At 35.9% G+C, this 24,145-nt stretch overlaps 1 protein-coding gene across 1 annotated transcript in view; it reads left to right on the forward strand.

The window, feature by feature from the left end:
• The window catches only part of ARHGEF7 (Rho guanine nucleotide exchange factor 7), a 128,294-nt gene that overhangs the window by 61,715 nt on the left and 42,434 nt on the right, over positions 1-24,145 (forward strand). Inside the window, exons 7-10 of the mRNA XM_085318143.1 lie at positions 6,448-6,536; positions 12,505-12,599; positions 12,890-12,985; positions 20,929-21,051. Coding sequence (XP_085174269.1) covers positions 6,448-6,536; positions 12,505-12,599; positions 12,890-12,985; positions 20,929-21,051 — 403 coding nt within the window. The remainder of the gene's footprint in view (positions 1-6,447; positions 6,537-12,504; positions 12,600-12,889; positions 12,986-20,928; positions 21,052-24,145) is intronic.

Below are 24,145 nucleotides of genomic sequence, written 5' to 3' on the forward strand. Positions count from 1 at the left end.
TTTTTTTTTTTTTTTAAAGAAGGAATTGTCATTCTTCTGAGCCTTTTTCTCCTAGATTGTTTCTTGTGGGATCTTTTCTATCAATATTTTAAGTTTACTAAAAGTCTTCCCACTTGAAGTTCATTGTTCTCATTTTGCTGCTGTTCCTCTTTCTTTCCTTGATATCGAACAGTTCCATCTTCTTGTTGGTCGTTTACATGAAAGTGGTTCTGACCATTTCTGTTCTCAATTGATCTCTGCGTTGTGATTATTGTTGACGGTGCCAGAGGGAGAGGGTTTTTTCTAGCATTCTCCTGCTTCTGTATTCTGCCATGCTACACTATTGCATTCTGCAATTGGACTGTCTTTGTTCTGTTGTACCTGTTGAAAAAGAAATGTAACATAAGCTCTAACTTACCATGAAGTTCTGAAGTTGTTATGGCTGTGGCTGTTCCCAGGAAGTTTTGTCCAGGTAATCTTTACAGACTGACCGCCTGTGTTGGACTATTGTCCCCTTGTTTGTTTTTGTGAGGCTGGTTGACGTTTTTGAGCAGTGATTTTTCCACTGTTTTTCTTGACTTCCTGGCAGGTACATCTCTCTTGTTTAAGATTTTGCTACTTTAGAAATGTTGTAAGTGTATTCATATTCATGCTTTGACCAAGTGATTAAAACATGAAAGTGCTTTGATCCCCACTCCCACAGTGTGCTTCAAAATGAGTTAGTAGAACTTACTCTCTTGCAGACTCAGATTAAAAGTCTGTTTACCCTTTAGTGTTCTAATTAATCTATTAAAAAAAGATCAGTGTAGTTGAAATACTTGTCCTCATTTAAAGTCTCTTTATAACCAGAGTGTTCATGCTGGACATCTAATTGGTTTCCAAGAATCTCAGGAAAATGTTCTGGCATGATATGATAATATGACTGACTATACTTCTTCCCTCAGATATGGCTGAAAGTACTGTAACTACTTATAGTTAGGAATTCTGTACGGGGAACATTGTGCGTTATCATTTCTGATGATACATTATTTCAATAGCCTCTGGGAACTGCTGGGTTTCATTAAACAAATGTCTTCAATCTGCTGTAACTTGACTTTGAGAAATTTGAGAAATTGAGAAGACATTTGTTACGCATGTGTGTTCTGCTCTCAAAATTCATAGTCATTAGGTGTTTAAATAAATGGATTTCTGTTCTAAATTAAAATATTAAAATATACTCTTAATATCAGATAGTATGTTTGTAATCTTAATTTACACAGTTGCCCTGTAGTGGATAGAGAGCCAAGGAGAGAAAGAAAGCTAAGAGGAGAAGCTGAAAAATATTGGATAATCTGAAATTAAGATACAGAAGTTGTTTTTTTCCTGACAGGTAGTTCAGAATACTGGATACGTGAGGAAATTGTCATGAAGGAAACAAATGCCCAGACTTGGTGTGCTGCTAAATCATGGGATCTGYTCTTACCCACACTGCTTTCTTACAGATTATATAAGGACAGTGAACTATATTACGTTTATTGCACAAGCAGGGAATACATGTGATCAGTTAACACAGAGTAGCTAAAACATTACAAAGCTGTACCCTTGTTTACTATATTGTAGCTTGTTTGCTTAGCTACAATAAAATGATTGCTGTTAGGACAGAATAGTAATATATGTATGGTGCATATTATGAATGGTTGTGGAAAAGCTAAAATGAAATTATTGAGCAAAATGCTGCATTTAATTTTCTTTTTTTAAGCTGGACAATGACTTTGTAAATTTTAGGAAAAGAAATTTGATCAGCTGGGGTGAGAAGTGATTTTTATTCTGCTTTTGGGTCTTATTTTTTGAAAGGGGGCAAAAGGGATTTATTTGAAATTAGGTACTTTGATTAAATTTATAAATAGAAGAAAAAAGTTTAGGCAGTTTCTTTATATGGTAARTACATATCTGAAAGGATGAAAAAGATGGTTTGTTTTTCTTTCTCTCSTGCATGCATGTTTTCAGTTCTTTCTTTGAATCATTTAATATCTTGCCTTTTTTTTTTTTTTTAAATATTCTTTGATCACTAGTACTTTGAAATGAGAGGGGTTTTTGGTTAATTTTCATCCTGCCATACAGTTGCATGTGACAGAGGCTAGAAGAGTTATACTGTGTAAGTTTATTAGGTATTTGACAGTATGGCCTATTGATTTTTTTTTTCCTTATGTAAAAGGGAACTTGGAATATGAAAGTACAGGAATGTGGAGATGGAGTCTTATACCGCTGGTTTTATCTTGCATGGCAAAGAGATTTGAAGACTTAGTTTTGAAAATTACCTTGTGATGAAAAGAATAGCGCTTGGCAAGCATGGCAGGTATTTGCCAGACTACTGTTGTTTGTTAATCTTATTTTAAAAGTTTGACAGGTCACTTGCTGGTTAAGTTTTTCTGAAGTGTAACCCATGGAATGACTATGCAGAAAGCAGTAAAGCTTTGAAAATGGCGTTTGGTACATCACAAGCTTTTTTCAAATCCTTCTTAGAAATTCGTATGTTGTTACTGTCTAGCCGCTCTTCTGTTACGCAGAGTGGGTAGTTCTGTTAGTATCAGGCCCAGTAAAACTTGAAAACAGTGCTTCTGGTTGGATGCAAAAATGACAAAATTYGATGTTATGGAAAAAGGCAGTGTATGGTAAAAGAGTAAAGAGTATCTGCTATTCCTAACCCTTGGTGCATGAGGAAAAGACAAATAGACTTTTTTTTTTTTAAGTTAAAAGTAATAATAGTTTTTCTTTTCCATTCATGCACACCTAGAGGGATATTTTATATTCTATCAAGTGTTCTGTAGGCATAAGTCGAATTAGAGTTGGGACAAGTGAATGCTAACAGAGGAGAAGTGCTGGTCTTGTCCAGTAGGGCATTTTGCAGTGATGCCTGAAGCTGGAATCAGTAACAAATAAAACAAATGTAACTCCATCTTTATGGTGTTATGTACAAACACCGAGGGAGAATTGGGTAAGTTGTCCTTTTACAGTCTCTTGAAAAGTTAATGTTTGTAAGGGATGTGATAACTTTTTATTAACTTTTAGATAGTTGGTGGCATCTTATACTGCTTAAAGAAAGGTTACAGAAGYAGCTGCTCTAAATTGTTGTCTTGTAAATGGAAATTGTACTTAATATGTAAAATGCTGGAAGAATAATTCAGGAAACCTGTGCTCTCTCTGGGCCCAGAGATTTTTTGTTAATTGAATTCTACCTTTTTAATCATTAGCAGTGTAAAAACTTCAAAATATTAGGATAGAATTTAATGTAATGCTTTGACTGGAAATAGTGGGAACTTAACTTTCTGTGCAAGTCATCTGTTAGATAAAGTTTCTTTCAGTATTTGGAACAGTTGCTTTAGATTTGATCATATGTTGTGCATGGTTGCACTGTGTTTTCAATGTGAATGAAACAGATTTCTGTTAGGATTGAGAGAAAAGTAGGAAGAAGGAAATAAGCTTCTGTTTGGGGAAACTTAGTATCCAGCTCAGGCTGCGCTCTAGTGAAGTTACAGCTTTCCAGGCTTTGGAGAATTGTGCTTGTGTTGGAATAGGCAAGATTCTAGGGTTTTGCTAGTATTTCTGAAACCTATGGACTTGACAGCTTTCAATCTTTGCTTTTTCTCAGTATGCTGGATAGACCTCTGCTTGAAATGTTTAATGATTTATGCAGTATGTTTGTTAAAGTTCTCTAATGTCTTCTCATGATGGATGACAAATGAGTAATGCTTATGTTTGTTCATGCTAAGAAAGTGATTTCTTACATGCAAGATGAAGATTTCATTCCATGTAATGCACTGTGTAATAAGTAAATTGTGACAAGACTGTTTTTTATTCCTCCTTATGAAGCAAGGCAGTGCTTGAAGGCAGAGTACCAGAAGTTATAGACAGCTGGACTGATTTGCTCTGTATAATTCTGCATTTTTCTGCAGTAGAAACAGCCTTTGCATTTTGAAAGATGGATGTTGTTTATGGCTGTTTAGGTAAAATGATTCTAATGTGCAAATTTTGTGTGTATGTATCCTGTTTTAAATATGAATTTGATGCTATGTATATAACGGATAATTGATTCACCTGAAGAGCTGGTAATAATGATTCTCTATATATTCCAACAAAAATATCCTAATATCTTCAGCAGCTTAAGAAAAATAAAGTCAGGAGAAGAGGTGCATTTTTGAAGAAGTGCATTTTTACATTCTTTAAAATGATAAAGTAGCTGTAAGAAGAGCCAGTGTTCTTTGACCAGCCAGTTTCCTCCAGATGAGCAAGGGTCAGACATCTGTAAGATTTTAAGGACAAGTATATGCCTTTTTCCTAGATAATTCAGTTTATTTGGTTTCTCCTCTCATGTCTCTGGCATATGAATAACATTGATTTATGTATTCTATGAAGCTGAAAGTTGCTGTAAAGTGTAGGGATAAGTCAAGAGCTCCCATAGAGAATGAAAGCAAAATACCATGTTCGTTTATCCTACAGTACGATGAAACAAGTTCTAATTGTCCCATTAATGAGTGGCATTATAGCTGTAAATACAACATGAATTTAGACACTTCTTCAGCACCATGTTTAATGTCATATCTCCTTGTGTTTATAGTTCTGTTATAAGGGAAGGAAGGGAAGGAGTCCCACCATGTGGGATTATTTAGCTGTGTAACAGAGCGTGCACGTACAGCAAGGCTGGTGACTGAGCATCAGTGCTCGCAGCTGACTGTAACTGCTTGAGCTAATGTTTTCTGTGCTGTGTGTCAGCTTATAGCTGACTTCAGAGGGGAACAAAAAACCTTAAGCAAAATGATTTAACTGTCTTCTCTGAATATGGTAAGGAGAAATGTTTTTGTCCATGTTTGGTAGTTTAAAGCCCACATTTTATTTTTAGAATAGCTTCTTTTGAGGAGAGTTCGAGAGCAAAACAGGGAAAATGCCCTTAAAGTAAAAATAGCTCATGAGTGCTCTTGAACACTAAACTTTTCCTAACAAACTTCTGTCTAGTTAAACTTTTTATGTCCGGCCAGCCTGTCTTGCACTTCTAGCAGCAGAGAGAAAAAGGTAGCCCTACTCCATYGGGCTGAGACTGCGGCAGGCAGAATCTGGCATCAGATGAAGTAACCTCAAGAATACACTAAATTACTTTATGTTCTCCAGTCCAACAGACATTGGTAACATGTTGGGTACCATGTGGTGGTGTCTTCCTGGTCAGCTTCGTTAACCAAGGGGATTTCCCATAGCTAGCCATTAGCTTGGCTGACGGGCTTCTAGTGGAAAGGCAGTAGTCTGTCTGCGACTTGCCTGATTTATTCTTAATGGTCTGAAGTGTCAGGTAAACTAGAGTTAAATAATTCATAAATATTTATTAAAATTTAATTGAGACAGAGGAATTTGCTTTTAAAATAAGGGTAGAACTCTTCAGAGGTGTGTKTTTGCTGCTGCTGTTTTTTGTATTGGACAACCTGCTCTTTTACTGTTTGGGTATTCAATTCAATGTTGTCAAGCTTAAGAGGTCAGAAAGAGATACTGTAAATCTTGCCTTCTGTTTCTCCAGCATGTAGTTTGATGCTTCTGACTGCCCCCTCTGCTGCTCCTTCTCCCCCCTCCATGGCTGAATTGGAGGAATGGTAGAGGAGGGAAGGGGTTTGGGAGTGTATTTTCCGTGCCTCTGTATTCTGGTGTCAGCACTCAGAACAGCTCATTGAATGGTTCAGAGCTGCAGCCTCTCAGAGCTGTTGTTCGATCTTGCAGACATACGTTGTCCTTTAAGGAAGACCATGTATACCTGAGGGACAGATGCACTRTGGTATTATACTTTCTAAGGATTACATTTATTGTTTTGATGGACACTATATAAATTGTTCTCAACTGCATAAATATTTTTTGATTTCCTTAACAATAAAGAGTAATTTATTTTTAAAGATATTTGTTCTACGATAGCATCCGGTAAGTCATATTACTACTTGTATAGGTGTGTGTTTTTTTTTTTTTTTTTTTTGGGGGGGGGGGGGGGTTCTCTGTTTTAACAAGACTGCAAGTGTAATGTCCCACTTCTGGTACTTCTACCCTTGGCAGTTGCTTTTACTGACTTCACTAGATTTATAACATAAATTATTTTCCACTTTTGTTTAAAAGTGCAGGTAGTGTTTGGAAGTGCTTTAATTTTTAATTGCAGTCTTTGATAAAGGTTTTGCTCCTAAAAATGATTTTGGAAAAACTAATTTTATTAGCTGGCTTTCTGGTTCTGGTAAAGCTAATGAGAATTATTCTGTTTGCCTTCACTGAGGAMAGTATTTCATTCATTATGAACATATGAACCATTTTTTTTTTTTTACTAATACTTTCAAGCACAGATGTATACATTTCTTAGTGAAGTATAATTTCACTTTATCTTGTTACAAGCATTTTAAAGCAGTTTGTTTGACCTCTAGTGTTGAGCTATGAAATTGCAACCCATTGACATAAAAATATCTTACATTTCAGAAAAACCGGTCTCCCCCAAATCAGGTACATTGAAGAGCCCTCCTAAAGGCTTTGATACGTCTGCAATTAGCAAAAGCTATTACAATGTGGTGAGTGATTCTTTTTCCTCCATGTGAGCTATTGTATTATATAGAACCTCATTTATCTACGTGTTCTTATCTGTACAAAAAATACTGGCATTCTTTTTGGAGCCTTAGTGCCAAAACTGGATAGAGGCTTSAGTGAATTTTCATATTAACAAGATCATTATTAGATTTATAAAGTATCACACATGGCTTCTCAACTATGATGCAAAGTTATAGTCTAAAGTGAGTGAATAATATGTATTTCTGTAATATATTATGCTCATTTTATGTGCTGGGCTAGTTGATAATTTCTGTTCCCTCCCCCAGATATGCAATCAGTCTTTCCCAATCACAATTAATTAATGAAATTCTGCTGTGTTAAAGTGATAAAGAATATTTTATCCTTTTCGTTGAACAAGACATTGAACATTTTGAATGAATTTTCCTTCTTTGTATTCATGCTTATGAATCAATTCAATTATCAACTTCTGAAACTGCTTCCTTATACTGATGAATTGTTTTCAGGACAAGTAGCGTAGCCAGAATCAGCCTCCTAATATATCCCAAGAATTTCTTTAGCCTAATACACACTTCTTTAGTAGATGTATTTAAGAAATGTATCAAATTATTTGTTTCAACCTGTTGTAACCATTTTAAGAATCTTTTATTTACTCCTAGTAAATACACTGGGAAGCAAAAAGCATTTTACTGTTTTTGTTAACCACTGCTCCCTACTGGTATAAAAACAAAACACAGGGCTGCTTTCCTTTGCTGCAGCTGTCATTATGTTTTTCTTATTTGTCAGTTTTTAGCAGGGATCACAAAGCATGGTCTTACACTTTCATCTTTTGTGAGTGGCATAAATAATATGAACCACCTGGAGGAGCACAGCAGTTTTGCATATAGTTTTGTGATTTAAAGCAATGAAGTAGTCTCCTGCTCCTTCCCTCTCACTTGTATGGTGCCTCTGTCAACAGCCAAAATGCCATGGTGAATGAAGGGCTGCAGTTCTTTCAATACTGTATCCCACACCTGCTAGCTACAATGAAAAATACCTATACAGGCGCACATTCCTTCATACTGCAGGGACTAATGCTCTTAGTGTTATATCCAGCAACAAACTTCCGGCTTGCTTTCTGTCCCCTCCTTTTCTGTCCCTCCCCTTTCTTTCATTACCCATACTTTAGGAAACATCCAGCACTAGCTAGCTTTAAAAGTTATTTCATTCAAAAAAAAAAAAAAAAAAAGTGGTGTTAATTACACCTACTTTTGGGTATCAGGTTATTTTGTCATTCTGCTCAGTTGCAACTTTGTGGATGCACTCAACTGATGCAGTAAGATTTGTACTGTTCTGACTGCTAGCTATTTGTTAACTGTTAAAGACAGTTTGGGTATTGAGAGAGGAAAAAGAACCAGTTCAAGGCAATATAAATGATGAATTAGAGAGCTGGCCTTAGATTGCTGTTTTTAAAACTGTCTGCAGTGAGTTGGATACTTGTCTTATTTTCATGTTTTTCCACAGTAGAACACATACCTCCCAATTTTATTTATATATATATATGTGTGTGTGTGTATTCATATACATGTTTATGTATATATGTGTACACACACACACACACACACACACACACACACACACACACACAAAAAGAATGATAGGCTGTGCTGTAGCATGCACTTTGTTTCAGACAGGCAAGACTGTTGCTCAGCTTAAAATCCAAATTTTCTTGAAAAATACTAAGTGCTTGCTATGGCAATACAACTTTTTATAAAGYATTTTTAATAGTTACTACATATGTAATAATTTTACATATAGATAAGGAAGAGAGCAATTTAAATAATAAGTTTAATTTATGTTCCTTCTTCCTATTAAGTTACAACTCTTGCTTATTTTTATAGGTTCATTCTCACAGGTAGATGTGGAACTTCCTTATACTAGAAATTTTATCATTATTTTGCATTGATAACAAAATTGAGCCAATACTAAGTTAAAAACAGAATAGCTCCTGATAAAAGAATACATCCTGAATTAAAAAGCAAGTGTTAAAATCTGTATTAAAGGCTCTCTTGACAACTAATGGTGTTGCAAGATTGGCAGTGTAGGACTCCTTGGTACTTTTAAGTTGTGACTGTCTTCCACCATACTGGTGTATGCTGAGAGCCTGTAAACCTCATGGCTACTGCAGCTTTCCTAGAGAAGAATTTGTGGTGCAGGCAATGCCTGTGGGTTTGTGAGACAGAGGAAATGAATCAGAGAGGCAGTTCAGCGCAAGTTCAAAATGTGGTAGGAGAGGCTTTGCTAATCKCCTCCACTGGGAAAATATCTGGGATAGGCTAACGGAAAGGTGCGTAGTATTAAAATGAGACTGCTTTCAGTACTCTGCTTTCCTCTGTTTCTGTCCTTTGYAAATACATTCTTTATTTTTACGGATTCACAGAGCTCCAGCTGAAGTTAATAATGCAGATCACATACCTTCTGATCTCAAAGCATACTTTATTAGCTACATCTTGAATTAGGTGTTGTTGAGGCTGTGGAACAAACTTGGTTTATATTTGCATCTTGTCTGGATGGGGAATGTAGGCAAGGAGAGAGTGACTGTGCTGCAAGGTCTTGTCCTCCAATAATGGTGAGAATCTAAAGCACTATATAATATGAACCAGACTCATGATTGAACATGAAACATTTTTCATTTAGAAGTAATTTAGTGATCTGTTACTGAAAAAGTGGGCATATTATTGAAGGTCATTCCATGAGGACAGAGCAGGCTYTATTCTTTATTCTTTGTATTTTATTTTTACTTGGTAACCACTAGGGACTTTAATGTGTCCAAAAGAAAATTATATTATGTCAGTTTACAAGACAATTATCTGAAGATTAAATATGTGTTTTAAAAAGAAGATAAGGAAATGGTATACTCCATTAGCATAAGTTCAYTTTTCGCTTGAGCATTTGAGAAGTGATGCTTCTTTAGAGGTCACGCTTTTGCAGTTGGATCAGGTATGGTATTTGCTGAAGTTTATAACGCTTAAGATCTGGAGTACCTGTGTGGCAGTTTACATTGTCCTGATTAAGAGCCTATCTGAAGGAACGTGGTGTCTCTGGTTGTTGTGATCCAGGAAAATTAGACATTGATAATTATTTGTTTAAGTATGGAGCATTTTAGTTGAGTGCTGTGCTGCTTGAATAAAAGGAGAATGTGCTACAGGATCGTGTCCAAGTGTAGCTGTTAAATAAATCTCTTCCCTGCGTTTCTCCCCCCGCCACTCCCCTGGTTTGGAAGGTGATCTGTTTCATGTAGGTCATTTAAATTCATTTTTGGGTGGTTGTTTTTGCCTTAGGGAGGTTACTAGGATTTTGCGCGACAGAATTGTTAACCATGCTTGATTTTTCCATGCCTTGTGACTGAGAGAGCTTGTGCTGTATGAGCTCAGTTTTCTGTGCTATTCATCAGTGTTATGGATTGTAAAAGCTGCCATTTCAATGCTGCTCTTTTGGTACCCAGTCTTATCTGTGCAAATGTTGTGGTGGAGTTTTGGAAACAAGGTCTTCGAGGTCTCATGGGGTCTTGCAGCAGCCAGAACACGCAGAAAGCAGCAAAGGGAAAAAAGGTGATTATTAGAGCATGCGGGGAGATGTGGAGATGAGGAATGTAAGGGTGCTCTGGTGCCAAAATACTGAGTTACAGTACAGAGCACCTCTCTTCAAAGCACAGTCCAAGCATATTAACCTGACAGCTTCTTTGTGGTAAGTCATGCTGGAAGGATGCAAGGACTCACAAAACTGACATTTTAAAGCTACTTAAGGAGGACCACTCCTTTTCAAAAGATAYTCAAAGTAAAATAATGTTTTGTGYGGGGAAAAYTGTACTTGTATAGAAGGGAAAAAAYTAATGTATTCTGAGAACTATTTAAAAGTATGTTCATGTCTAAATGGTACATAATGCTGGAAACTTCTACAGTAATGTAAAGCGATATAAGTGAATTTAGTAGCTTGTGTAAGTTCTGTAACCTAGTTTTATTTACTGCTACATTTGTTTTAATTTCTGTTGTAATTTACCAGGTTGCTGCTTGTAATTTTTAGACTTTCCTGGCTTTTTCCTCCTTCAAATCATTTGCTCCAATTCCTTCTTCCCCATATGCTGAAGAAAAACCTCAAATAAAAATCCTAACAAGCACAGGAAATCAACTGAGCAGTGTCAAACATGAAACTYGTTTCATTTTGAGCTTTTCAGATGGCTGCTATATGAGAGAATGGAAAATACTCTTTGAGAAAATGCAAYAGTGGTTCAGCTCTCTAGCAGATTTCTCAATTTTGTCTCTAAATGTCTTCTGATACTGTTCAGTGCTTCATCAAGACACCATGTTTTTGTCTTAGGGTCTTGGTCTCCCTTTCCCTACTAATGGCTGTGTAACAGCTTTGGGATGGGAGATTTTTTGGGGAAAACTATATTAGAAAAGATTGGTTTTGCACTTAGCCCTGAACCTTGTGGCTGCTAAATACTATTACATTTCTGTTTTAACAATTGACTTTGTTTTGTTTTATATACATGGGAGAACAGGGACTCTATTTCTGTGATCAGTAGAAATATTTTTATTTGTTTTTGCTGGTAGTAAAAGTTCTTAGCTGATTTCTCCTTAGAATTTGTGCACCCATGTTTTACTGTATGTTGCAGTTTTATAGYTATAGCTTTCTCTGTGACATTCTTCTGTCAGTGCTTAGCAGAGAATGGAGACATTTTAATCTTTGGTTGAGGATTCAGATTTCCAACAAAAGAATGAACTCRAAAGTGGTGTCTCTCTTTCTCCAAATGAATAGAACCATTCAAGGAATAAGCAGAATCAATGACACCAATGAAAGGAACAGTGAATTCTCCATTGACATGCTGAACTATTTAAAGTTATTTCATCAGGTCTGCATTTAGGAATGAATGGCTTTWTTATCTGCCCCCCTAGCCCCCCAAAAAGAGTATTGACTACAACAGTGAATAATGCACTTAATGCAGTCCTTACTGTAAATGCTGAAATAAGATATTAACGTAGATTTGACAATTACAGCGTATAGCAAAAAGAATTTTTGTGGTGTGGCTTATAAGCAGTGATTTACAAGAATTTTTAAGGCGTAACTATGTTCAGTGAATTACATTTAATTCTGACAGTTCTTTTGCTAAATCATCAGCTTTTTGGAGAGCAAGTAAGGCCCTCAAAAAGCATAGTAGAATTTGATCTGAATTCATTTTAGGATATCCTGAAGCAGGCTCCTTGGAGATGGCCCAGTAAAATGCCTGTTGTACATATTTCAGGATATTCCAAGTTGCTTAATTTATATACAAACAAAAAAACAAGAGTGTGCTGTATTTTTAAAATTAATGATTTTATGYCAGTCTGTTTGTAWTTTTTTTTAACATAGTATAAACTGTTGCACTTTYTGGTCAAAGCTTAGACATCCCCATTTATAAATATTAAATAATCATTAAATAATAAGCAATGTGATTAGCTTTACTGCATTCTTTTTAAACTCTGATATTCAAACCTTCGAGATAGAATGAAGTGTCTGAGTAAATAAACACTTTGCTAAAAAGATTAGACATTGCATGTTGTAATTGAGACTGAGAAAATAATACCAGTTTTTCATTTCTCTTAAAACTTCTAATGTGGTTTACTGTTCCCTAATGATCTTCAATTGTTTTGAAGTGTATAGAGGAATAATTACTCTTAGCTCTGGAAGCACTCTGTAGAGCTCCCAAATTTTACAGAAAATGTTTCTGTTAGGTAAAGTGAAACTCCTGTTAGCTTAGCACTTTTATTTTTCTAGTACACAGCTAAAGAAAACGCTGTTGTGTTTCCTCCCAARTTTTACTGATTTAGTACTTAGTAGTTTGTTGCTGGTGTTTGTGTTTAATATTTTCAAAGTACTAAGAAAATGTTACTGTGTTTTACAATTACTGTTGATTTTAACATTGTGAAATCTCTTAGCAATTGTCATCTATTTTAGGTGCTACAAAATATTTTAGAAACAGAAAATGAATATGCTAAGGAGCTACAGACAATGCTTTCAAACTACCTGCGACCATTACAAGCCAGTGAAAAGTATGTGAGTTTGTTTTGTTTTTTAAAATAACAGACTTAAGATCTTTTATCTATTGGGGAGAGGTTGTATGGTCAAAACTTCAGTTTCAGTCTAATTGCRTTTTCATCTATGGACTGGAAGATTCTTGAGGTAGGGCTTGCATTTATTCTGTTTGTTCATTGATCACGACAGGCTGGTCCTAGTCCTTGATATAAGAACAAGTAAGCATTTTCTTTTAAGGTGCGTTTTATCAGAGCACAACTAGTCAATAACTGTAAACCTGTAAACCTTTTATTTATCTTGACTCCAGGTTAAACTCAGCAAATACTTCATACTTAATGGGAAACCTGGAAGAAATAAGTTCTTTCCAGCAAATGCTTGTACAGTCTTTAGAAGAATGCACCAAGTAAGTACTATAACACCATAGAATTCTACTGAACAGGTATTTTGCTGTTATTTTTCTTGCGGTGTATGTTAATGTTTGACACAAAAAATACTGTGCTCATTTTAAAAATAGTTGTTACAGCAGTAAAGCAGCAGATGTTTGGATAACGTACTCGTTACTTGCTCAGATAGATACTGACTGTAGGATGTAAYGGCAGAAGTAGGAATTTGACATAGTTTGGAAGCAATTTACAAAATACTATAATGCAGTTACGTACCGGGGGAAGTTGTAAAGGAAGCTGCATTTTCTTTTTGGAGGCGTGAGTTTTACATCTACTTCTATTAAAAGCATAAGAAAAAGACTGAAGGAAACTTGCATGGTGACAGCACAGTGTGTATAGAGAAGAAAAGAGGACTCTGAGAAAGCTTGTGCTTAGGTATTTTTCTGTCTCACTGGTCTTTAACATGTGCTGGGAGAGGCATGTAAGATAGATCAAAAGAACAGTCTAAATAAAAACCAGTCCCTGTGCCTGTAGTGTACCATATAAACAACATAAAGCACAGAAAGAGAAGGGGGGAAAATGTTGAAGGAAAAAAAGTTACCTGTCTTCCTTACATAGCTTTGTTTGAAATGATAGCTGGATATTTTTGCACTTACACTCTGTATTCTGAGGTGCAGGTAAGAAGGAGAAGATGAATGTACCACAGCTGAATTATCTTATTAGTTTTCTACTGCTGAAACTCCATTTAAAGTAGACTTCCTATATCTGACCCCAGTTGTGTTCTTTTCTCTGTGTGTGTTCTGATCTTAACTGAATGCATGGTGAGCTACTTCAGCTTACTAATCTAAAATTACTAGTTTTCAGCTAAGTTAGTTGTTTCAGTTGCTACCGAGGGCTCAGACAAGTTTCAGTCTGTGCAGGAGAACTACTGGGAGCACTTGGTGGAGGGATGAGTGTCTTGGAGTTGAAAATACCATTCTGGCAGTAGTGATCATCTAGATCAGCTCCATGTGTTTCATTTTGACTCAACCCTCCTATCYCACAAGCTGCTTCATGTTAAGAGGAATCTTTGTGGTGACCAAGTGTAAGTTGTCTCTCCTCTGACAGTGGCATATATGTGAGTATATTACTGACCTTGGGTCCCTCTTCCCTCCCACCGTGACCACCCAGGTTCTCTCCCTCCGTTCTGTCTCCATCTGCTCTTCAGTAAGTAGTGTAGAAAGGAGGACTAGGTAGTTCAGATCGCTCTTTAGTGGTGGAATGGAAGTGTTCCTGAAATGGCATTTCTTCTATGCTGTTTCTGTGGAAATGTGTTCTTATTTCTGGCAAGTTAAACTTAGGACTCGATTAGTTAAGTGTATAAACATCTGAAAATGGGTTACTCCACTTACTTRTATGTTTCCTTTCTTTTCTTGTCAGTTCACTTTCTATTGTCTCATTCCCTTGTTACCATTATATTATTTATGTGAATCAGAAAGAAGTTAGAGAAATGGAGTACCTTGCTTAACTAGACTGTCATCTTTTAAAACTGTTTTGATTAAGGTCTACTTAAAAACAAGAGCAGAAGACCATAGACCTTTAAATAAGGAAATCTGTTCAATCTGTTCATATGTTAATGCAAGATATTTTAACTTGATGTGTAGATTAATGTATGATACCTTAATGTAGCTTTAAACTCAGAAGGCTTATTTAGAATTCTTTCCATGATTTAAACTGTAGGAGAGCACCTTCTCATAATGTCCTTTACTTCTTTTTTCCTAGTAAGTAAAATGTTGCTGTGTAATACATTGGGAACATAATGGATGCTAGTAGGTGGGCAGAGGAAGTGATGCCCCAGGGACTGCAAATGTTTTGCATTACTTTCTTTTTGTAAATAGATTGGTTATGCCAAGTTGGATTTTCCATTTAATTTTTATCATATTATTAGTCATACTGACTTGAGTGTCCAACATCCTGCTGTTCTGAAGCTAATCCATCAAAATTCCCATCGTGTAGAAGAAACCCTGCTGCCTTGGTTTTGGTCAGTTTGCCRTGTTGTTTTGGCTAGTGAACCTGTTCCATAAACTCAGGGTAGCTTCCAGGCTGAAAATAGATTTATCATTTTAGTTTATTTTTGGCGGATAGCTTGTGGTTCCATCATTCAGGAACTTCATATTGCAGCATCCAGTATATTGTTTTTTTCTAATTTCACATGTCAGAATGACCAAATGCAGACGTTCATGCCATTTACTGTGCATGTCAGTAAATTGAATATTGTTCAATTTCCACATCCTACTCAGGTGACTTTGTCATTTGAGTTGCATTTTAATAGATCTTTGTGTGTGCTTCARTGACAAAAACTTTCTGGTGCTTTTTCTCTCTTTACCTGCAGCACGTTGGCTTATTTAATCCCCATGATTGTAAAAATCAGTTTATTTCAGAACATATTTATGCTATGGTCAGGTTTTCTTGGGGTGCACTTAGGGGACTTCAGGAAGATTTACTTTGTGTGGTTTTGATTTTGGTTTTGGTTAGTGGAGGTGGGGAGGAGGAGTAGGATGTGGTTTGAATTAAAACTCATTTGGCGCATTGCTAAAGGCTTGTCTTATTTGAACTTGTCCACGTCAGCCTGTACTGCAGTATAACTGTGGTGCTCCTGTGGAGTGCTCCATCTGTCATAGACCTTGGGACATTTTCTCCCTGGATGCTAGCAACCATCAGACAGATTCCTTTGGGGTTACTTTTGTCTTTGATAGGTAACCGAAGAAAAGTATAACCAAGGTAGTGTATGAAACAAGCTGAACTAGAGATAAGTGAGAATCTTCGATTGATCCGCTTCAAAAGCGCTTTCTTTACTGACCAGCTTCAAATGCACTTTCTGTTTTGATGAGTGGAGAAGAACTGTAACTTGACAAGGCAGAGATACATTTGTGAGATTCTTCAGTTCCAAAATAGAGCATGATTTCTGATTTTTAAAACAGAGTGAAAGTACTGCAGTCTCTTGAAGACAAAGTGCTCCAGTGCTCTGGATTTCTACCTGGATCTGTGATCTAGTGCCATATCTCAGTTCTACTGTTGCTCACACAGCACAGGAGCATTACATGGACAAAGTTAGYGTTTGTTAAAGGATCTCTAAGCTGATCTAAGTGATCTGTGCTGTGGAAGTTCTGCTTTTTGGATTTTTTTTTTCACAAGAGTTTGGAAACAACTGGAATCTCCTACTTCTAAAGAGAATGAGAGTTGTTGAATRGAGATGGTCAGTCTGTGGCTGTACTTCTCAGTAAGGGGGCAGGTTGGCCCATAACACCAGACTGCCTGGACTGCTTAGGTTTATTGTCKTTTATAACAAATTGAAGATAAGATGCTCAGTGACTTTTAGATAGTAGCATAGATCCATCTTCCTACTCCATAATAGAAATAGCTAGGTTTTGTTGTGCATTCTCCTGGTGTCCCCACTTTTGCAATCACAGCAACTTTGCTTGYGTTTTTCTCTTTCCCTTTCTGTGTTTGAGTGCATAAGAAGTTTAAAAATGTTCCATGATGGTTCTGAAATGGAGTGGGAATTAAAAAAAAAGGGGGGGGGGGAGAGGTTGTTCAGATGTAAACCAAAACTAATCAATGTTTTGGACTTTTTCTTCTTTTTGTACTGTCAGATGCAAATTAAGTCTGATAACCATTAAGTCCAATACATTCCCTTGCCTTTAGTTAGTGTGACTTTCAAAAGAAGTAAGGCTATCAGTGTTAAGTGAATTTGAACATAGTGTGGATTGCCTGAAATAAACATGCGGATGAACTGGTATCTGACAAGTAAGGAAGGGTTGATAAATGGTAAAAAGGATGATTGTGAAGAAAACCTTGAAACATTTGTGGATGGTTTGTAAATAAGTTGAATACAGCCTGCTTTTGTGAAAGCAGTAGCTCTGAAAGCTATGAAGTAACCCTGTGAATTATGAAGCCTCGAGAGATGGTATCTAACTTTTCGTTTCTTTGCAAGCTACATCCCTCAAAACCATTAGCTGTAATTGTCCCATAATTACTACTCAAGACTTTCACTTGTCCAGGATCTTCTCTGCTGCCAAATTTAAGGTCAGGGCAGTCTCTGTACTGAGCTCTCTCCAGCATAATGAATGTATTAGTGTTGATGCTGAAGCGCCTTCAGAGAGACTGAAGCAGTGGTGGAAATTCTACTGTTTACCTTCTTCTGGGAGAGAGAGAAGAGCAGAGGCTGCTACCCAGAGAGAGAAACATTTCCTTTCTCTGACATGCTGTGCAAGTGTATGTAGGTACCTATGTTGCTGCTTGACCTACTTCATCTGGTAACCTCATTGCCAAGTGAAATTTAGGAACCTTTGATCTTTTCCTTGCACAAAGAAAACATGGAGATACCATATGATTTTTTTTTAATTGACTTTGTTGGTCTGTATTTTAATTTGTCTGGGTTCATCAGTTTCCCCAGCCTTTACCAGAGTCGTGTACTGTCTGCTGACTTCACAGTAAAGGCAAGGCAAATTTCTACAGGCTATGCAGGATATAGTGATATTATAGAACAACTAATTATTTCTCTATGTTGTCAGTCTAGCTTTAGTCTAGTTATGATCRATAGAACTGATCAGAGTCTTATGGTAAGTGTGATTGAACAACAGGTTATTTCATTCTTTTTTTTTTCTTTCTCTGGAATTACCATACAGTGGGGACCCATTTGAAGTCTGAATAGAACTGACKGTTATTGGATATAATTGCAAAAATGAACAGAATCAGTAAGGTTGGAAGGGACCTCTGGAGAYCATCTAATCCAACCCTCAAACGAGTGGCTTGCGCAGTGATCAAACCTGCGACCTTGGCATTATTAGCACCATGCTCTAATCAAATGAGCTAAAATARTTTGCTAGTAATATAGATACAATCTTAAAATGTCTTTAGCATGTGATATATATGCCTCTGTTATGATTCCTTAGTACTGTGAATAAAATTAAAATGCTGCTTTGCTCTTTTTATAACTGAAATTACACTTCACCCTTCTCAAAAATATACATACGTTATCTTGAGGATAAGGGGGAAAATATTTATTGGTCTTAGGTTATATAGTGAAAACTGAAGTGCTTTAAAACTCTGGAAAAACTTTAAAATGTACTATGCRTAATTGATACGTTGTCACTTGTAACTAAATTTGCAAGCAGAGGTAAATGACTTCCTGAAACAATTTGACTTTTCTAAATGACTTTTCTAAAATGAGTGGATTTCAAAATGACTTTTCTAAAATAATTTGTATATATCCAGTGACGATATCAAGAACTTTCTTATGATTCCTTTTAATTATAATGTAAAATATGAGAATATTTTTGGAATATCAACTAGAATAAATTATAAAATAGCTATACTCTCTATCAAATTTGAACACATTAATTGCTAACAGTTTAATATCTAGCAGCAGATTGTATAAAGCTGTTTTTAGACAGYTAAGGAGATGTAGATAATTTATTAATTGTTCTTATAAAAAGTAGAATAGTAATACATGGATTAGAAAAGTCAAAGGGGATGAGTTGCTACCCCCTCCTGAAGTCTATTAATTATTTCAGTTCAGCAAAGGATATGCAGCATACAGTTATCATGCATGTACAAAAGAGAATAATACCAGTCTTTCATTCTGCTAAAGGAACAGCAGTATGAGGAGAGAGACAGCTGATGTGAACAGCCATTCACCCCCCCCCCGCCCCCCCAGGCACTGCAAGATGAAAAGACAATTTAACTATTTTCAGCAACAGTTTATGGGAACCTCTTACATTTTAATATTGAGTCATATGCCCTTCATATATCTTCGGGGTTTGAGATTTTTGCTGCATCTGTTACTTGAAGAGCGTAGTATTAGCTCATGCTTAGATGTATTGAAAGGGACTAGCTGCCAGACAGGAAATATTGCTAGGAAAGCTATAAGAATAGCATTTCCGCTGTACGTTGAGAAATGTCCATATTTTTCCCTAAATGCTTGCAGAAGAGGCCACTCTATTGATTTAAGATTTTAAACTTCTTTTTTTAAAATAAATAAAGATATAGATCAATAAAATACGGGCCCTAGCCTTTAAAGCAAGGACATTTGAAAAATGCAACAAGAGTATATCTAGCACTGCTAATTAGATAGGTAGATGTCTATAATGAATGTTGCTTTCAMATCAGGAAGCATGCTCCTTCTGCCTCTCATAATTTGCATGCCCGTACAGTTATTTTGACTGTTCATATTTGATAGGTCTTCCCATGCCCTGGGAAATGGAGCAGGAGACTGAACAGTTTAACAGGAAACACGCATTATTTTGAATTTTGGGGGAATGTTTCTTGGGACGAACTTTTAAATTTTATCTGCCATGATCAAACCCAGGGAGTCAGACAAGAACACTCTATATTCCCTGACTAGAGGAACATGTATCCTGGAAAGGATATTTATTTTTTAATGAAAATAGTATTCTTCTTAAAAGAATTGCTTGAACTATTGCTAACATGAAACCCTTTGCATTCTTCCCTTACGTGCTTATTAAAAGGATATCTAGCTTTAGAGCAATTTGAAATATTGGATTGAAAAATAGTTAGATGGATAAGAAAAAAAAATCCAGTATTGGCTTGTCTCGCAAACAATCTGAAGCAAAGGCTCAGAGTGTATATGTTACGAGGTGCAATCTTTATGCAAAGAGGGAAAATGAATACATTTTGCATTCTATCCAAGGAGGGGAAATTAATTAGTGGGTTTAGACAAACTGTTGGGGACAAGCTTGTGGTTTATGAGTACTGAAAACTTTCCTATCTTCAGGTTAACTTATAGTGTGGGGAAAATCACCTGCTGGCCATATAACCTATGATTGACGAAGCTTAGTCAGAATTCTAATTGGGACTATTTTTTTTTTTTTTTTTTTTTTTTTTTTTAGAAAATATAGGGTTTCATCCCTTTAAGCCCCCTTACAATATTGCAGACTTGCTGGTCCAATTTATCCTTTTTCACAAAGGAGAAGTAATCTAATGTGGATACTTTCATGGATAGTTCTGAGAATGGTGATGTGGTAGCAGTAAAGAAAACATGACTAGTCAAACTGTGTATTTCTTCCTAACTTCTAACAGTTGTATTTAACTTGAAGATCACTTTATATTTTTGAAAAGACGTTTCCTCTCCCGCTTCTGCATATGAAGTATGCAGATTAAATGGATATTAGGAATAAGGCTAGAAGAATTGTGAGTATTGTTGGCTTTTAGTTACTTATTCACATGCAAAATCAGAATTYGAACTTTCACTTTCTACTGATTTACCACTTCAAAGCTGGTGTCACAGAGCTAGGTTCAGATATTTGGGCTTCAGGTGTTTTCTTTCCTCAGTTTGAGATGACTTCTCAAAGTCAGTTTTACTAAAAGCTATGGAAAAATATAGTGTGTATACTCATATTCTCTCTTTTGCTCTCTTCCCCTCCCCACATTACAAGAAAGGCATATATATGCTTCTGACTCTAACCAAGACTGATTAGATTCAGCAAGATTGTGTGAAAGTAACCTTTTCTTCTAAATGTTCTTTCACTTGCTGAATCTTCTATTTTTGCGCAGGTCACTGAGACTACTTTTATTTAAGTACATTTTATACCAAACAAACTTTTATGAAKAAAATCAGTTTTAAAACTCCACAGTGAAAATTTCCTTCAGAGCTTAGCAAACATGGTGCATTCTAGCCTAACTGCCAGTGTAATTTTTCTGAAAAAGGCAGCCAAAATGACTATCTACACTATGGTGGCATAACCAGGTAGTTAAAAACTTAGAACTGTAAAGATGGAAGAGCAGGCTGTTGTCTGTCTGTCAGTGACCAGAGAAATCTGTCCATTTACTTGAGGGGAAAGATTCAAACGAAGTGGGTAAAAGCTGCTCATAAAGAGCATACTTYGTTCTTCCAGTCTTTTATTTATTTTTGTGTCTTGTTGGTATTACTGTAATTTCATCTTCCTTATTATTCCATTTTTAGGTTGCCTGAAGCTCAGCAGAGAGTTGGAGGATGTTTTCTAAATTTGATGCCACAAATGAAAAACTTATACCTTGCATATTGTGCCAACCATCCATCAGCAGTGAATGTTCTCACAGAACACAGGTACATTTACTTTGTCATCTTTTAAATCTAATAAGAGAAAAGCATGTRAAATACGTTTGTGCAATAAAGCTCAGACATCTTTTCTGACAAGCTTTTGGTATGTTATGGCTGTTTCAAAAAACAAACAAAAAATCTGTATTTCAAAGCTTTTCAGTGCAGTCAGGACCAGCTTGTCACTTTTAGCAGTGTTATCAACTACTCTAGGAGATTTTCTCATTTAAAGTACAAATGCTGGTCTCTGAACACATAAAACAAACTGTAGCAATCATCATCRTTGTTCAAAGAACATGAAGATAAAATTTATCAGTGAAACTGTCGTTACTGATATGATTACTAGTAGCCTTTTATGCAGTTTGTTAATTGTAACTTAGCCCTGTAAAATCCAGTAAATTTGTACCCATTTAGTTAACTTTATATTGATATATGGTATAGCCTTAGTTTTACTTCTGTGAGAATAAGCAAGTAGCATGAGCTTTTTATGTTTACGAAAGTAGTATTTCCTGTTTGTAAGAAGTAGGATGCTGAGTTAACATGACAGAGGTTGCTCAGCTTCAGGACTGACCTTGAATATGCACAGAAGTTGCATGCCCTGTATTGTATTGAGAGAGGAATGTTGAGGCCCGAAACTGATTAAAAGAAGCCTGTTTTCAGGAAATTTCCCTATAGGTACTCCTGATGAGCACACGCTGCAGCAGCTGTTACAGGATTTGGTGCTGTTTATCTTTGCTCGCAGTGCAGGACAGAACCATGACCTTCTCTGGAACGTTAGACAGGACATACTAGCAGAGGATATTCATTCTTTCCACTTTCTCCTCCCTCTCCCCCCCCCCCTCCATATTTTTTGTCTTGCTCTGAAGAACCAGAATAGAGGTGGTCTTCAGCCTCCTCAAACAAAAGCGTAATTGACTTATTTTCCATATAGCATTAATTTCTTCCAAGAACTTGCATCTTATTTTAACAGTAGCATTGTGTGGCCTAATTGTGACTCTTATTCATAATAGTCTAACCCCCCAAAAATAGCTGTCAACTACTGTGAACTATCACTTTTTGTTAATAAGAGTTCTGCTCCCACACTCCCTCCCTCCTTCAAAAAATGAAGCTGGCATTGCAATTGCAATTTAGAGAGGAAGAAGATGCTCTTTGTCAAAGGCAATGAAGAAAGAAAACTACACAAGACGAAATATGTTTAAAACTCCCTAATGGAAATTTGTGTGTGTTTTCTTTCTAATGGCCTACTCAAATACCATTCTGCCTGCCTCTCTCTCTCTCTCTCTCTCTCTCTCTCTATATATATATATATATATATATATATTATATATAGTTATTTATTTATTTATGCTCTTAGGCTAAGATTCCTTTTTTCTGTTGGTGTCTTTATGGCCTTTCCATACAGAGGTCTGGGATCTGATCTACAAATGGGAAGTAGGAGGTGATAGGAAAGTAAGCATCTAAATTTCTGAATATTTGGAGATACTTATAAAGGATTATCCTGTGTTTCAAAGCTCTTGGAAAATAGAGGAAACAACTATGTCTACAAAATAACAATTAAAATGCAGGGGAGAAAATTTAATTCTTTGGAAACAGAGAAGGATTTCTTCCCTTTTGTGCTGCTTTGGACATATGTTATCTACAAAAAAGACAAGCTTCTGGGTCTGTAAAGTCAGCTTGATACCAAAGCCTGATGGAGCCAATATAAGCATTATAGAGCAATTAAATAATGTGTATGTAGAAGTAGATTCAAAGCAATTCTATTCTTCATAAGAGGCAGTGCAAAGGAAGATGAGTTCTGATGAATTTTCGTGCCATTTTGTTGAAACACATGGTCAGCAAGTGAACTCTGCTTTTTTTTTTTTATTGCCTTTATTTCAGTATTTTAAACCCTCATTTTTTTTTACGCCACTGACGTCTGTAGCAAGTGACTTGACCAGAAATTCTGCTTGTAAAAGCTATTGTAAAGGACTTAGAAAATGACTTTAAACAATTCTGAAACTTTTTTAAAAAAATGCCAGAAACCTTTTAAGTATGTGGGTTTAAAGGTAAGGGGAATAACAAACTGATTGAAAGCATGAAGGAAAATACTTAGTTGAAATGCCTTCTCCCTGCCCCTTCCTCCCTCTCCCTGTGAAAGCATCTCTCATAAACCTTAATGTTAAATTATTGTGAGGTTTGAGGGTAGTCATGGCTGTAATAGTAATGAAACCATTACTGCAGTTAAAATTTGATTAATACTGAAGTGGAATTTCTCAGAGTTGTCAAATTCAGAAGTTAAGATTTTTAAAAAAGGTCATGATTTATTTGCTGTTTCCGTGGTAGAGTTTTAACAGAGGGACCAAAAACATACGTGTTTCAACAATGACAGAAATATAGCAGGGAAATAGGTGTTTGCCAAATTTTTCAGTTTGAATAGCGTGTTTGTGACAGTTATGCTTATTCAATAGTATTTKAGAGAAAAAAAAGAAGACTCTATGATGATTTTATTTGAAACTAAGAAATTCTTACTGTCAACATCATTAGGTTATTTCTTACCATAAACTGTGTATGTTTCATAAACAGAACATGTTTACACAAATTAGACTTCAAAAATGTTTGTTACAAAAGACCTAGCACATGATTTTAAAAGGCAGCTTCTGATACCACAAATCAGTGTTTCCTGCAGCTTATTAAATTCACTCAATTTTGGTATGGACTATACTAACAAAAATGAAACAAAAATCTCCTGGATAATTGCTTTAGGTGAGACTTGGAAACTYTTTACTTTTTCTTAATTCACATAATATACTAGTTGTATTACTATATGTTTATTGTTCTTAACTGAAAAGAACTTAAAGGAAACTGGCTACTATTTTAAAGCATTAATTATATGATTTCTTTAACTGGTTGGAGCACGGCAACATCAAAATAATTATGAACATTCATGTGGCTTAATAGAATATTATACTTGTGAGGTTTTTACTATGTTGGTTTCTCAGCTATCCTGCATGTATTTTGAGTAGTGTTGTAGTATCTGTTAAAATGTCCTTTTATATATGCACACACTGTTGATGTTAACTAGAATTCCAGAGTAATACTGAATTAAAAGCCTCATGTTTTTCTG

The sequence above is a fragment of the Rhea americana genome, unplaced genomic scaffold (genome assembly GCF_003343005.1).
Source record: "Rhea americana isolate MKP2758 unplaced genomic scaffold, rheAme1 scaffold_52, whole genome shotgun sequence".
NCBI classification, from domain to species: Eukaryota; Metazoa; Chordata; class Aves; order Rheiformes; family Rheidae; genus Rhea; species Rhea americana.